The sequence below is a fragment of the Saimiri boliviensis genome, chromosome 4 (genome assembly GCF_048565385.1).
Source record: "Saimiri boliviensis isolate mSaiBol1 chromosome 4, mSaiBol1.pri, whole genome shotgun sequence".
NCBI classification, from domain to species: Eukaryota; Metazoa; Chordata; class Mammalia; order Primates; family Cebidae; genus Saimiri; species Saimiri boliviensis.
The window spans coordinates 150,737,644-150,754,477 of NC_133452.1; the positions used below are offsets into that span (position 1 = coordinate 150,737,644).

The 16,834-nt window shown below is 40.8% G+C and overlaps 1 protein-coding gene across 6 annotated transcripts in view; it reads left to right on the forward strand.

Annotated features, from left to right (window-relative positions):
* Nucleotides 1-4,447: 4,447 nt before the first annotated feature.
* The window catches only part of PHACTR1 (phosphatase and actin regulator 1), a 600,452-nt gene continuing 588,065 nt past the window's right edge, over nucleotides 4,448-16,834 (forward strand). Inside the window, exons 1-2 of one of the 6 annotated variants that reach the window (XM_074398444.1) lie at nucleotides 4,448-4,761; nucleotides 6,538-6,690. In XM_074398444.1, the coding sequence (XP_074254545.1) occupies nucleotides 6,588-6,690 (103 nt within the window). In that variant the 5' untranslated portion in view covers nucleotides 4,448-4,761; nucleotides 6,538-6,587. Of the gene's footprint in view, nucleotides 4,762-5,350; nucleotides 5,586-5,957; nucleotides 6,281-6,537; nucleotides 6,691-16,834 lie in introns of those variants that run through there. The other 5 variants (XM_074398447.1, XM_074398445.1, XM_010338040.3 and 2 more) reach the window with 5 other exon arrangements.

Consider the following 16,834-nt stretch of genomic DNA (forward strand, 5'->3'; position numbering starts at 1 on the left):
GGAAACCATCATTCTCAGCAATCTGACACAAGAGCAGAAAATCAAACACCGTATATTCTCACTCATAGGCAGGTGTTGAACAATGAGAACACATGGACACAGGGAGGGGAGCACTACACACTGGGGTCCGTTGGGGGGAAATGGGGGAGGGACGGGGGGGTGGGGAGGTGGGAAGAGATAGCATGGGGAGAAATGACAGATACAGGTGAGGGGACGGAAGACAGCAAACCACACTGCCTTGTGTGTACCTATGCAACAATCTTGCATGTTCTTCACATGTACCCCAAAACCTAAAATGCAATAAAAAAATAATTTAAAAAAAGTTACTATTGTCAACATACTTCTCCATCATTGGGTGGTAGTTCTAGTGTCTTCCTATTTAGGTATTTGAAAGTTGCTTGACTCTCTACTTACTCTAGTAAGTTCTCTAGTAAGTAGAGAGTTACTAGAGAACTTTTTGTCTCTTTACTCAACTTTCCCCCATTCCCCTATCTCCAGATGAATGACCTGGGCACTGCGATGGAGACTGAGTCTGACTATTCTTTCTTCCAAACTAAAAAATTTCCATATTATAAGCAAGATCAACTTACTAGAATCCAGTTGGCAGAAAGGTAAGATGACATTTGGACTCTTGTTCTTTACTCTTTCAATTGACTTATCTACTAAGTACTAACAGAGGGGAAAGGATATTTTCAGAAGTGGACAGTGAGTAGAGCCAAATGATGTCCTCTGTCTGACTCTGGCCCCTCTGTATTGTCCAGTGCGTGCCACGTCCAGTGTGGTTCTCTCCAGGGCAGTTTCAAGAGCAGAGGGCTTTGTGGTTTTGGTGTGAAGATTTTTCCTGCTAACTGAGGATGGCCCAAGGGGAAACTCCTTTGGCATAATGTTATTGAGCAGAATTAATGAATCCACCTCTGTATGTGTAAGGCAGCTTCAGGCCCTTGTTCAAATGGAGATGCTAACAAATGTAATGCTCTTTTCTGCCAGTAGAATACCAGGTATGTTAAACTTAAGGAAGCCCTCAAAATATGACTGTAGGCTTACATGGAATGGAATTAAGCTCCTCTTCCCTGAGACTTCTTTCTCCACACACCTCCCCAATCCTCCCAGAATTCTTTAGCTTTCTAACTATCATCAAAACTTATTTACAAGAAAGAATTGGAAGTTCAATTACCCTCAAGTAAAAAGTGATGGCTTAACATGTTTTCTCTACCAGCAAGATTTCAATATGAATAAAACCTTAGATAAAATGTTTGCAGTACCTTTATCAATTAATGACAAGCCTTTTAAAAAAAGGAAAGGAGGACATGCCTGTAATCCCAGCACTCTGGGAGGCTGAGATAGGAGGATCAATTGAGGCCAGGAGTTCTAGACCAGCCTGGGCAACATAGCAAGACGCCATCACTGTAAATTTTTTTTAACAAAAGAAAAAAAAGGAAAGAAATTTTTTTGAGGGAGGGATTAGGAGATAAAGTGACTTATCAGGCAGAGGGAGCCACCACTATTGAAACATTCTGGGGTCAGGTCTTTGCAAACATGAATGAATATTGTTTTCTGTGATTGTCTAGCAAGCTAGCACTTCACAGAAGATTATCAATCTACGTACCACACCAACAGATCCAAAATATCATCACAACTTAGGAAAGCCTCTAGGTTGCAGTGAGCTGAGGCCACTGCACTCCAGCCTGGGGAACAGATCAAGACTCCATCTCAAAAGAAAAAACCTCTAATATTTTAAAGTTAAAGTTAGTTGGGTTTATTAGCAAAAAAAGAATCTTCTCCAGGATTTCATTTAGGTAGAAGGCCAAACCTCAAATAGTCCAACCAAATATAAAACATAGTTTTCTAGATAGCTCTGGAATATAAGGCAATTAAGGAAAATTCATTGTAAAATCATAAGCAAGAAGAACTGTTTTATCTCTTAGCAAAGAGGATAAACCCAGACTGGCTCCAATCAAAGTCAACAGCATAATATAAAATGAGCAAGTTAACTACTTACAAATAATATGATCTCTCCCAGAATGTTTGGGTCTTTTGCCATCCAATAGGATAAAGAAGAACAACCCAAAAATATATACAAGCTGATATCTTTACTTGCCTCTAGATTCCATCATGAAATATACCTCCATTTTGAATTAATTGAATACACCTGTTAGTGTATAGAATACTCATATACATATCCTCTTCCAATCAAACTGAATATAGAAAAGTATACATCTCTCTGCTATCTTATGTATTTTTAATAATTCTAGATTATTTGTTTCAATCTTACAGTTCTACACTTTCATATTTTAATGGTATTCATGTAAAAGATATGGCTCTATTTTGGAATTTTTCAAAATAATCTTTTATTTCTAGGTCATAGAGATATGTTAACACTTAGTTAAGTTTTGCAGAGCTGAAATCTTGAGAATGTTTTGGGTTGAATTGTTTAGTGCTAAATACATGTTAATTTGAATACTTGATCTAACCTTGCCTTCCTCTCTGATTTTATTATTTCTCAGAACAATAGATCATCATAAGTGTTGCTTTGGAGCAGTTTAAAGTTACAAAACAGAATTGAGCTGATCAAGTTTTGACATTGGCTTTTGAACATTGTTTGCTTCACCATCTTTAAAAATAATTTTCTAACACACACACCTATATGTAATCTATAGCTATGTTCCACAGAGTGAGATCATTTTTTGAAAATCTATTTCAGAAGTTGATCATATGACGCTAAAGAACACAGTAATTAATTATTTAGTAAAAGTAAGTCCCTGTTTGCAAATGAATAATCATCCCCTTCCCAAATACATTTCTTTTTTCTTGTTACTTTCTTTCTTTTTTCTGAGATAGAATCTTGCTCTGTCACCTGGCTGGAGGGCAGTAGCATGATCTCGGCTCACTGCAACTTCCATCTCCTGGATTCAAATGATTCTCCTGCTCAGCCTCCCAAGTAGCTGGGATTACAGGCACCCACCACAACTCTCGGCTAACTTTTTGTATTTTTAGTAGAGACGGGATTTCACTATGTTGGCCAGGCTTCTCTCAAACTCCTGGTCTCAGGTGATCCACCCACCTTGGCCTCCCATAGGGCTGGGATTATAGATGTGAGCCTCCATGCCTGGCCCCAAACACATTTCTTTAAATTCAAATTTTCCCTTCTGAGTTTTCTTAAATCATGACCCTTTCATATTATGTGTTCACTTTGTGAAGTATTTTAAATTTCCCTTTCTTGGTCAACTCTCCAGAAATGACTGACTTCCAAATCTACCACCTACCCCTGGGAATCAACTCTGTTTTTCACATTTCCAGTTTAGTATCTCTTTCTTCAATCACACGTTCATTTGCACTCACCTAAAGGCTTGGTCAGCAGCATAGACTTATTCTCTCTCTTTCTCTCTCTCTCTCTCTCTCTCTCTCTCTCTCTCCCCCCCGTCTCTGTCTCTCTCTCTCTCTCACCTATGAGTCATTACAATTTCAACAGAATTACAATAATGAGTTCAGAACCTGTCGCCCACACCTCACAGTAAGTAAAAGGAACCAGAAGACAGCTTTCTCCTCTTATAAATGTCAAGTGTTCAGCATGTCTCCAGTGGGTGCTGAATAGAAAAGTAACCTTAAAGAAGTCAGCCCTTGGGTTGGAGCAAAGCTTTGAGAATTCAGAGTCCATGGTTGACTTTCCCACAAGGGCATGCAATTGGTAGTTTCAGCTGCTTCTTCCATGAGGCTTAACTATCCGCAGCACCAGCTTGGTGTCTGAGTTGTTTTGATCAGGTGGGAAAGGGAGAGCCCACAAGACAAACAGCAAAGGATTTTCAGGTTTGTTTCAATGGCAGACAGCTAAGCTGTGTACAGGGAGTGGGGCAGCGCGGGGGGAGGGTGGCGGGGGGTGTTGATGGTCTTCCTCCTGAGGCTTCTCAAATGTAAACTCTTTTTTCTTAACAAGCTGACACACTGCACACCACACCTTACTAATGACCAATTCTTTGGTCAACAAAGGGTGCAAGAGGATTGTGGAAAATCCACAGTAGGGTTTACATTTGGCTGTCACTATGCCTTTCATGAAGATCTTAAAGTATTGTGCCTAAAAGTCCTTACTGAGGTTTGATAGGAAGGATATTGAACTAGAATAACTTGAGATACTAGCCAAAGTTTATTTTTGTTATCGGGATTCTTTTGTTACATTTGAACAGGGAGAAATGCATTTAGGCAGATTGGCATGATTTGTGCTGGAGATTTGAGGAGGCAATTGGAAGCAAGTAAAGGAAGAAAGCCAGGCAAGAGGGAAGGGGTGACATCAAACGTGCCCTCTGTATTTCGCCCCAGAAAACAGCTCCCAATTATAACTACCTGCCTTGTTGTGCAGCTCAGGATAAAAGTGGTGTTGCAACAAACCCTACTGGAGCAGCCTTTGTGATTAGAAAGTACTCCACACCTTGGAGAGCCGAGGAGACATGAGAATAATTTTAAATGCAAATTAAATTGAGGGGGTAGCAGAGAAGAACACATAAAAGACAGTAAAACAAAACCTTTCAATTTTCTTAAATTAGCAGTCTAATGTGTTCTAAAGAGCAGCTCCACTCAGATCTCTTCTTAGGGGTTGCATTTCATCACAGTATAAATGGGCAAATCCATCACTTCCCTCTGCTCAGTGTTCTTGAAACAAGATTGAAGGGAAAATTAGAAGCTGTTCATTTGGGTTTGTGGGCTCAGAAGCGTCACACTGCTTTGTTCTATACTCTATCGTGTCCTGTTGAAAGAGGTCAACAAGTGCCGGTGAGTATCTGCTAATTTCTACTCTTCCTTTCATATATCTTTTTGGCTAGTTTTCCTTTGCAGGAGATGGGGGGATCTCTCACAAGATCTATGCTATAATGTGTCTTTCAGAATCTGGGAAATTTCAGACAGCTTTTTAAGCTTCTTCCAGTGACTGATTCGCAGAAGGGAAGAGTTATTTTCAGCCTGGATGCCGGTGGCTGTTCTGTGTATTAATTATAACAGGGGAATGTTTAACATATGCTAAGCTAAAATGGCCTTTCAGTAAACTCCCCCCAAATTCCCTGCCACTCTTAGGCCAGCATTAGGGTGAGAACCGGTGCCCCCACAACAGTTTCTATACAACTTTTCTATATATTAAAATTTTAATCATTTCCTTACCTGTTCTTTTGTGGCTGCAAATCAAACTAAGACTTGGGATTATAAAAATAAACTATGAAGACATAAATATGTGTTTTTAATGACTATGACACTTCTGTGCATAAGAGATGGGGGGCCGGGGAATAGCCCTGCGTGATGTACACATGTGGATTTGATGATTTTCTGCCAAAGTTTTACATGGGAAACTGGTAATTTTCTTCCTTCTCAGGGGAGGGTGCAGAGGCTGAGGCTGGCGTCACCTTCCGTTGCTAAGGTAACGTGCTCTGGCCATTTTATCTGATAAAGGAAGTCCAGTGGACTGTATGCATTATTCATCACTGTTCTAATCAAACAATCAAAATCGTTTATTTTCGCTGGGAATATTTAGCAAGATCAAAGACACTCTGGCTGGAACGGCTCTTGTTTTACCGCTGACAATTAGCCGTGGGTTTTTATTTTTTGCAGTAAGTATATTGGCTATTGGGGTACCTTTGGGTATTTGTAAAAGTTTTGTCTTACCGGACTTGGTTTCTTAAATTAAAATATATACTGTTAGAGAAACCGATTGGATAAGCCTTCTGAGCTTGGTTTTAATGACTTTGTCTTGTTAATTCTTTCCAAAAAAATATTCTGCAGAAATAGAGATAATTCAGTTGTGCAAGTATCAGGGAAAGGCTACATAGGCTTGAAAAAATAACCCAACAGGCTGAATGTTTTCTGGGGAAGTATATTAGCTTTGTGACAGGCTAGAATATGATAATGTCATAGGGATTATTGCAATGCTGTAATCATTGTTACTGCTCTACCAACCACAATTATTTCTCAAAAGCAGCCCCTGCCAGGCACAGGCAGGTGACAATCCTGTGGCACTTTATAAAATGTGCTGAAGGGAATCGCCCGGAAGGAAGGAATTCAAAGCATTTGTACAGCAAATATGTCAGTGTGTGTCATAAACGCAAGGCATCTATGAGTGGAGGCTTAGATTCCCAGGCGATTTTCCCTGCTCCGGGGGAATCCGAAAGTCTCAGGATCAGTTGAGGATCAACACTCACAACGCCTAACACTTAATGATGCTATTTATCAGATAGACCTTTTGAAAACCGATAGCATGTGAAATTAACAGTATATGTTCCAGCGAATATAAAGCAAGGAAAGACTGGTATGTTATTTCTCTTTAGATCGGATCATCTGTTTTTCCTGGGTAGAATATATTACTTTTAATGAATGTTCACTAAATGCTGCATTTTCTCATACGGTAGGGAAGCTATGCTGAGGGGTGGCTTTAGAATTGGAAATGTCAGTCAAATAATAGAATATTATAATGGGATATTCTTATTCAAACATTGTAAAGTACATCTATATAGACACTTATACTTGACATCTAAAATTTTGTGGGTTTTTTTTTCCTCTTTATAGGTATTCAAGTGAATATTTTCTCTCAGAGCTCCGTGTTTGGAACATCAAGCATGGATTATCCCAAAATGGATTATTTTCTGGATGTGGAGTCTGCTCATAGACTCTTGGATGTTGAGTCAGCTCAAAGATTCTTCTACAGTCAAGGAGCTCAAGGTAATAAAATAAGAAAAAGAAATTCCTCTCATTTGCACGTCGGTTTTATATGAACAGCCGTGTCGGGTGTAGTTGCTAGAGCTTTGCTCTGAAATTTTAATAACTGGTATTTCTAAATTGATAACCTCTACCAAACTGCTGCTGGAATTGAGGCAGGCATATAATAGAATAAATAAATCCACACTTCTTGGATGTGGTTTAAAAAATATCCAACTTTTGATGCAAGTGCCCCTCAGAAAGCTATGTCAGAAATGATTTCCCACTGCCTTGAGTCCAGTATTTACGTCCAAAGAGTCAGGGATGCTTTTCCCCTTGGAGAATTCCCAGTTTGCAGCCACTGTACTTGGAATCTTAGGGCATCGTGACCTAGTGGACTGGAATCCGGCAGGATTAGGGGCTCCTGAGAGAAGCCTTGAGCTTCTCAATAGCTGCCTTCACTATTTTAGCTGAATTCAGTTACTGCCTCAGAGAATTACCAGTGTCCATTCAGGGAGAAAGCCTGCTGGGAAGTATGGTGATGTGTCTGTTTTTATTACATGTTTCAAGGTGGTCATTTAGGCTCCAGTTTTCTTGCCCTTCTGTTGGGGCATTTAGAATGTTTTTCCACCACATTAAAGAAAGAAGCTGGAGTGTTAATATGAGATCTCATGACAAGGAGATTTCTTTTTACATATTTTATGTTTTCCATGGAATATTTAAGGTGTTCAGTCAAAGCAACCTGACAATGGGCATGTCCCAAATGGTGCAGGTGATGCATTTAGAAGGAGGACAAAGTCCCTATTTTAAAATAGAAAAGCAATTGAATTTTTAGAAGAAGTCACAAAGCAGAGCTGAGAAGAAAATGCAGTCAGTTTTTATAATTCTGGCATCTTTCACTTTAGATGGTGATGGGAACTTCACTCAGCCACTGATAATATCCTGCCTGGGCTTTCCCAAGTGGTCTTCTGAATTGCTTTTACCTCCCTCTCAAGCCAATTTATCGTGGTAACCTCAGGGGGCCTTGCAAGCCGTCTCCTTCTCTGCTTCCATTTCCCAGGGCATGTCCCAGTCTTCTTAAAGTCAAGAGGGGTTGGAAATGATCTGGTTGATTTGCTGAGGTCTGTGTGCCCATCAGCAGAGCTGAAATCAGCAAAAGTGATATAATAGCTAATTCTCCTCAAACTTCTGGGTGTATGGAGTCAACATGGCTATTCTGAGCCACTTAAAGAGACATAAAAGTGTGAGTGAGAAGAAAAGAATGAGAAATTGGCCAGGACCTCCAACCTCTTCTGGGTCTGCAAGTAAGAAGACGCTGGAAGTAGATATAGAATGGAGGAGGCTGGAAGTGGGTGGGGAATGAGGTTAGGCTCAATCCCTTCTCCAGCGCCAAGGTCACACATTGCGCCATCATTGGTCCATTCAACTGGAATGAGACAATAATTCTCTGTGGCGAGGTCTTTCCCCTGAACTGCATAGCCATCTGCAACAGAAACGGAGGGGGAGGCAGTTAATTATAGAGAATAAAGATGTCCACTTGGTCTTGCAGTGGGGATGGTATAAGCCTTTAAGAAGACTGTGGGCTCCAAGCTCTTACGGAAGGAAAGCAGGCAGGGTGTGGGAGGCTCGGAGGACTCAAGGCAGCCTTCTGGTTGTCAGCAGATGGAGCTGGGGGTGGAGTGGTCAGAATCGTCACCATCAGTGACTGTGGTTTAGACATCAGAGCTGGAAGGACTAGAAAATGCATAGGAGGTGGTAGCATAAGCTACTGCTGCTCCCTGGAGTCATGTTCGTATTAATCAGATGATGTTCAATCAAGGATTCCTGAATTTGCGAGAGGGGAGGGGGTTCCCCACACATTGTCTAGGTCAGTGTTTCAAAACCCCAGTCTTCCTGAATCAAACATCCAGGTGTAAGGCCTGTGAATTTGCATTTTAAGCAAGAACTCCAGGGATGGCTACCTAGCCAGTTCATCAGTCTAGGGGAAGCATTTACGAACCAGTCTACCTAATCCCATTTTCTCTTCTTCCACCCTGGAACAGGAACACTGCCCTCAGCACTAGAGGCAGGATAATATAGTGGTTGCAGGCTCCTCTGCAAAATGAAAACAGTAATAGTTCCTAATTCATAGGTTGTTAAGAGCATTAATGAAGTAAGGTTTTAAAGTGCTTAAAACAGTATCTGTCACATAAGAAATGCTATACAGAGCAAATCAATAAAGTAAAAATCCCTGGCAAAAGGCCATCCTCTTCTGTATAAAACTTGATAATGGACCAGGCAAGTGGCTCTTGCCTGTAATCAAGAGCACTTTGGGAGGTCGAGGCTGGTGGATCACTGGAGGTCAGGAGTTCCAGACTAGCCTGATCAATGTAGTGAAACCACGTCTCTTCTTAAAATACAAAAATTAGCCAGGCACAATGACACGCACCTGTAATCCCAGCTACTTGGGAGGCTGCGGTAGGAGAATCGCTTGAACCCAGGAGGCGGAGGTTGCAGTCAGCGGGGGATGCACCATTGCACTCCAGCCTGGGCAACAGAGTGAGATTCTGTCTCAAAAAAAAAAAAAAAAAAAAAAAAAAAAAAAAAAAAAAAGAGCTTCATAATGAAGCTGCCTTGCAAGCAAGAACTGTGATCTGATAAAAGTTAAACCTATTTCTAGCAACAAAAAACAAAAAAATAGAAATTTTAAATACATATAAAAATGCAGTGATTCATTTCTTGTCCTGTCAAAATCCAACTCAGGGCAAAACTGAAAAATAGCTCATCTTGCTGCTCCCCATCTGTCTTGTCCTTCATTTCATTTTAAAGATGAGAGCCTCTCTCCCTCCAACTCCTTCCTCAGATTCCCAGCACACAGGATCTATCACCTTGGGAGGCTCCTTCCTCAAGTTCTGCTTTTACCATTTCTTGGCACTTGGCACTGCATTGCATGGGTTCCTCCACTGTAACTTCCTCCCCTTTGCACAGACTCCACAGTCTGTCCTGGAAAACCAGTACCCCTTAGGCCTTATAAAGGAACAGTGAATGGGTGAAAGCCTGAGTATACCATGGCCTGCACCCTTCGCATCCAAACCAGATGCACACACTGCCATGACTCAAACTTGCATCTCACCAATGGCAAGGCTCCAAGGACCAGTGAAGGAGGGCAATTTGGTGGCCAGCTCTTGAGAAACACGTTTGAGACAATTACTGTCTTACACTGTTGCTGAATCACTCCATGTGGCAGCTCTCTATTCAGCCAGTCCAGCCAGTGCAGAGGATATTAGTAAGGTCAAGTGGCCCCAATTTGATAACGTCTTCTAAAAAGAAGGCCCACTTGAAAGTACAGTATGGGGTTAAGTATCTAAAACTTGGGTGACCTAAGGCTTGGTTGGCTAAACTGTTGTGTGATTATTGCATTTTTGAGTGGTCTCTTCTCACTATCATGCAGTTATTTCTATAGACTGATCAAGTGTGCTTACAGATGTCAAATGTTTCTAAAGGGGAAAGCAAGAAAATCTGAGTTTCTCTCGTTTCCCACATGACAGCCTCATATCAATTTATTTACAAACTCATAAAGTTCCAGGAAGATAACACCATCTATATTAATCATGTGCAAAATATTTATCCCAGGCCACAATGCCAGAATTATTTTCTTAATCCCCACAGAGTTGTTTTCTTAGATTTTTCTTGGAAAGTGGCAATAGCCTTCTCCTGAGTAGAGGATGATTTAGCTAGTTAAAGCAAGAGGAATCCAGGACAGCAAGAAGAAGACAAAAAACGGAAAAAAGCAATTTATCTTGAGACAAATTCTTTTGGAAGTCCCTGAGACTTTCAAAGGTGCCTGATCTGTTCTTCTGAACAAACAACCTGTTATCTTCTCCCACCTCTATTTTCCCTTGGTTTGACCTCAAGGTGGGGGAGGTCAGCTGCCTTTCTCATGATTCTGCTTTAGAAGGTATGATGTGTTGCAGAGAACAGAAAATATCCAGGGTCATCCTGTTTGTCTCCTGTTGGTGAAGGAGGCTCTCTTGATTAACTAGTGAGTCATTTGCCAATAGTAAATCCTAACAGGAAGGGAGTTCTGTGAAAGTCCCCTTTAACTGAAAAGAACCCCAGAGGTTGGAGATACATCTGGCTTCAAGTATCAACATGTCTTGACATCACATAATGTGAGCTCATCCGTCTTTCAGGTTTCTGACAGTGCTTCCCCACACTCTCAACTTCAGACTCAGTAGTTTTGTAGAGAACAATTAAACTGGAAGAGAAGACATTATAAAAACACAAAATTAACATCATGAGATTTTTTAGGCTAAAATGGACACCATGACTCCCTTAGGTTTCTTCCTAAACCAAGAAAAACAAACCCCGGGAGGGCCAGCCCCAGGCTTTGGTGCTATATTTTCAACAAGCCCATGGGTTTTTAGGATGAATACTGGAGTTTGAGAATGACCATCACAGATCATCAGTCACCTGCTACTCAGAGTGTGGTCCCAGACTGACAGCACCAGCTTCACTCATCTGGAGCTTGTTAGGAATGTAGAATCTCAGGCCCTACCCCAGACCTAGAGAAGCAATCTGCACTTTAACAAAATCTCCAGGTAATTTTCTATGTTAGTGTTTGAGAAGCAATGATAGAATTTGGTGCACATTACAAACACCACTTGGAAGCTTTGTTTTGGTTTTTTTCTTTTTTCTATTTTTTTTTTTTTTTTTTTTTTTTGAGAGAGAGAGAGAGGAGGGTCTGGCTCTGTCATCTCAGGCTGAAGTACAGTGACAGGATCATTGCAGCCTCGAACTCCTGAGCTCAAGTAATCCTCCAGCCCCAGTCTCCCAAGGTATCTGGGGGCTACAGGCACATGCCACCATGTCTTGCTAATTTCTTACTTTTTCATACAGACAGAATCTTGCTGTCTCCCAGGCTGGTCTTAAACTCCTGACCTCAAGCAGTCCTCTCACCTCAGCGTCCCAAAGTGCTGGGATTATAAGCATGAGCCACCGTGCAAGGCTACACCTGAGAGCTTTTACAACCTAAAGGCTAGAGTCCACTATAGACCAATTAAATCAGAATCTCTGGGGATAAGCCCCACACACGAGAATCTTTTAAATTGCCCCTACGAGATTCAAATGTGCAGCCAGGGTTGAGAAGCACTGACCTTCATTTCATAGTAAAAGATTTTAGCATCATGCAGGTACTCTTGCCTAAATAATTTTCTCTCAGTCTTCTCCTTTAAATGAATTCAAACCATGGGGAAGCTGCAAATAGACTTTTAAAAAGCACTATGGGCTGTTGTGCTGGCTCATGCCTGTAATTTCAGCACTTTGGGAGGCCGAGGCAGGCAAATCACCTGAGGTCAAGAGTTAAAGACCAGCCTGGCCAACACGGTGAAACCTCCATCTCTACTCAAAATACAAAAATTCACTGGGCATGGTGGTGGGTGCCTGTAATCCTAGCTACTTGGGAGGCTGAGGCTGGAGAATCGCTTGAACTCGGGAGGTGGAGGTTGCAGTGAACCAAGATCATGTCACTGCACTCCAGTCTGGGCCACAGAGTGAGTCTCCATCTCAAAAATAAATAAATAAAAATCAAAATAAAAAGGACTGTGTATCAAGGGCTGCCCCTTTTATATTCATTGTTATCTGTTAATCCTCAAAGGAACTTTGGGAAGTGGGAATTCTATGCTCATGTCGCAGAGTAAAAAACTAAAGACGGATGAGGTGAACTATCTTGAAAGAGCTGTACATTTAGACAGCAGCAGAGTCAGGGTTTGGATTCATACATATCCAACTCCAAAGCCCAAGTGATTTTGTTTATCTCATGCTGCTTGCCAGGAAGAGGCACCCTCTCATCTAGTCAGGTTCATCAAATCAACCTTGCAGATCAGCGAAGGTAACTTCCCTGACCAAACCACACTTCCAGAAATGGTTAAGCTGTGGCCTAGAGTCATTCTGCTGGGAGCTCAAATCACACAGCTTAAAAGAAGACAGCAGAGACAGAACCAGATCTCATCTTACCACATCCGTGCACTGTCCACTGTGTGATATTTCTTTTCTCAAAAACCTTGGAAATTTAAATTACCTTCTAAAACGAACATACATTAAAAGGCAGCCAATTGATAAAAGTCACTAGGCAATCCTAGTGACTCCTGCTAATGATTTCTCCTCTTTCATCATTGAAATAACACTTGGCATTAGAACCAGGCACAGTAGTCACTGTTACTTGTCATAATGCACCTTTTCTGTCATCTACATTGTCTTGTTCAACAAAGGAAAATGCCAGTTTTGACAAATGATGAATGCCACAGTGAGCAGCTAAGAGTCTCTTTAAGTTGTTTTTGGAAGTAGAGAGGTATTCATCTAAACCCCCTCTGCCCCCTTACACCTCCACCCACCTCCACGCTTTGCCCACTCTGTAAAATCAGTCAGAACAGCTGGTATTTGAATCTTTAGCTTTGAGTTAAATATACTCTAAACCTGAACTCTGAATCTCTGGGACTTCTGAACATGGCCCCAAGATAGAAAGACATTTGGTAGCTCTCCATTAGTTCCAAATCAGGAACAGTAGTCACCGACACAGAATGTGCTCATACTATTTCCTTTGCTGTGCTTATAGGGAGACCCAGCCCCATTATCACCTCCTCCATGAAGTTTTGCTTGACTTTCCCAGGCCTTCCTCCCATAGCCTATACTGCAGCTGTGCACGCCTACACGACAGCCATTGCCATCATCTATGATTCTGCCTCCACCACCTGTTAAGATGCATGAGCTCACATAAATGGCTTCAATTCTTGAAACCTCAGATTCCTCATCAAAATAGACATAATGCTAGCTCTGAATTCATAGGAGACTTTGGGAATTAAATGAAGTACAGCTACAAAGTATCTAGTACCTTGTCCGTTGTTACTGATTAGTTAGTTACTGATACTCTTGTTTTATGATTACTTAACTATCTGTGACTTACCTCAATTACAGTGATCTCCTTAAATAGCATCTTCTTGGTGCCTAGCATTATCCTTCTTATACAGTAGAATCATTAACATTTGTTAACTCTCTATTGAATTGATGGAGTAAGAATGCTTAAATCTACACTATAAAAGGAATTTTTTTTAACAAAACTTTTTTTAAAAAACATTTTTGTGAGTACATAACATAAAGATACATTTTGGACCCCAGGAAATTGTGCGATGATTCAAGATTTAGAAAATAGAACCTCCTAAGACTTTTAAAGAATTAAAATCTTTGTTGAAAATGGAACCTGCATAAGACTGAAGGTAAGGACATGCAAAGATAATATTCAAATACATAGAGATGTAGGCAGTGGAAGCAAGTCATCAACTCTGCTGCATCTCATATAAGACCGAAGAAATTAAAAGTAAGATTATACAGCAGGGGAATTTAGGTCTATTATTGAAAAAATCAATCTTTTAAAATAGATTTCCAGGGATCCCTGAGTAGTATTTTTCTGAAAAGGGGCTTTTTGATATAGAATAGTCTGGGATGATGAAGTTTTCATTCTGCCTAAAAGCAGAGTTATGGAATAGGCAACCGCTCAACTTTCACTGCAGGGAGCTTAATTGAGTTCAGTTCAAAAGCTGCGCTGAACATGTCCCGCAAATCAGCTCTGAGCTGCACTGTGAGATCCCCTTTTTAGACTTTTACTGCCTAGTCCAGTTTTTATACTTTTTGGCTGATTAATCCTCAAACCAGATATCACCCCACTCACACTTCTAACCAGACTTAAAGGAAGGCGAGTGTAGACACTCACCTAAACCACATGCTGGAAACACACACATTGAGAACCACTCACTGGAAGCCTGGCCATGGTGTTTTAGGAGTCTTGCATCGTGGAAGTCAGGTTGTCTTCTTCCTCCATGCCTGTCCCCTGAGCCCTTCATGTCATGACCTTCCATATGGTTCACATCTGGACCTGCAGGTTTGATTTGCTTCAGAGGGACTGGGGCAGGAACAGTGCTTGCAAGACAACCCAATCCCCATCTGGACACAATTAGTCAACTGGGTTATAACCATTTCCATTCACCCATGTAATGTCCTCCCACCTGCCCCTCAGAGTCCTGCTAGATAATATCCCATATTTCTGTTGGTTCACTGTCCAAATACTTGATATGTAATCATACTATTTCCCAGAACTTTGTCTCTGAGAAGTACTTCAGATGAGAATTTATTTTTTATGTTTCCAGTCTTGGTGCTTGAGCCATCACCCTCAACAAATACTTGTTGTTTTATTTTGATTTTTTGTTTTCCTTCATCACTCTAGTCAGGAAGCAGTATATGGCACTTCACTCACAGCTGACAAACTAACTACCACGCCTACCCTCCTACCCGCCCACTCATTCCATTTCGGACCTCTAATTGCTCACACCCAGGCTTTCCAAACCTGTGTTTAATACAGGGAAGACGATGTGTGAAAAAGACAGTGAAGGCAGATCAAGAGGAAAAAACATCGTGGAGCCAGGCAGCCTGCCAACTCCATAGATATATAGATGACCATCGAATCCAACCCTCCTGTTCTGGAGTGTGCCCTGGGAACAGGACGATTCTCTGTACACAAAGTCCCGTTCTTGGTGCCCACAATTTACTGCACACAGCCTTTTGGTGCTCTTTGTGCCTTTGCCCCCAGCAAGGATCTGCTTTGCCATGTATTGTGATCCAGAACTCATACATGAAGTAGGGCATGGGGATGAGAGGAAGAGGGAGAGAAAATGAGAGAATGAGAGCCAGAGAGGAAGAAAATTATGTGAAAATACAATGAACTAATTTCAATCAACTAATCATTCCTGCTCTCACATACCACACATGAGAGGCAGCCCACACTCACCCAGCACCAGCCATGACCCAATTAGCATAAACAATTCACTAGGTGCTTGGGAAATCATTCTCACTCCTCATTTGCCCAAACAAATCTGTTTTCTCAAAAATTTTGGGACCATCCTTTGTGCCTGTGCTAGGCAAGGATAGGGAGCCTAACACTTCAAAATCAGCCCATGTCAATATCATTTTTTTAATATTTTAAAGAATTTCTCAGTAAGCAATAGACACTTATACAAAATCATGGAATGAATATTTATGTTAAATTGGACTTCTAAATACCAGGACTAAACAGAGTTATCTTCAAGATCTATACATCCTTTTTCAATCATAAAAGCAAAGCAAGGGAAGTGTTAATGCCTTTGGCTAAAAGGGGAGAAAAAAAGGAGAGGCCCAGGATCAGTGGCCCACACCTGTAATTCCAGCACTTTGGGAGGCTGAGGCTGTTGGATGGCTTGAGGCCAGGAGTTAGAGACCAGCCTGGGCAAAATAACAAGATGCCATCTCTATGAAACATTTTTTTAAAATTAGCCAGGCATGGTAATGCACACCTGTAGTCCCAGCTACTCAGGAGGCTGAGGCAGGTGTATTGCTTGAACCCTGGACCTCCAGGTTATAGTGAGCTGTCATCATGCCACTGCACTCCAGCCTGGGCAATGGAGCAAGATTCCGTTTTTTTTTTTTTTTTTTTAAAAAAAAGAAGAAGAATAAGAATAAAATTAACCCTGCACAACTATTTAAACTTTTTGTCTTTACTTTTAATTTCTTTTACCTACCTTTGGAATATTACAAGGTTTTATTTATGACACATACAAAACTGGGGGTATGAATAAAATAGTTTCCCATATTAGCTTAAGAATGTCATAGTGTTTAGGACTTGAGTTTTAGAATTGCACAGCTCTGAGTTCAAAGGATGATTTTCACTTCCTAGCTTGTGACTTTAGGCAGGTTATTTAATCTCCCTCTCTTACTTTTCCTTTTTGAATACAAGTGACAGTAATAAGAATTCTTAACCCAACAGGTTATTTTGAGGATTAAATGAACTTTAGTTTCACAAACTATGGTATGATATATAATTTTCAGGTAATACATGAACTCTTTCATAATAATCATGTATTAACTTTATTGTGCTTTAGAAAAATGTAAATAGAAAAACTGTTTAAAATATAAAAATATATAGCCAGCACTGCACATTCACAGATGATGGCTTAGAAAAAGCAGTGCAAGAAAAAGTAAGCTGATTAAGTCCACTTAAGTAATAACATTAGGTAAATGAAAGGCTAGATGGCAATTAGGTACAGCAAAATACATAAAAAGTCATATAGGAATGACTAAAATTTGGAAACAGACAAATATAAAGCAC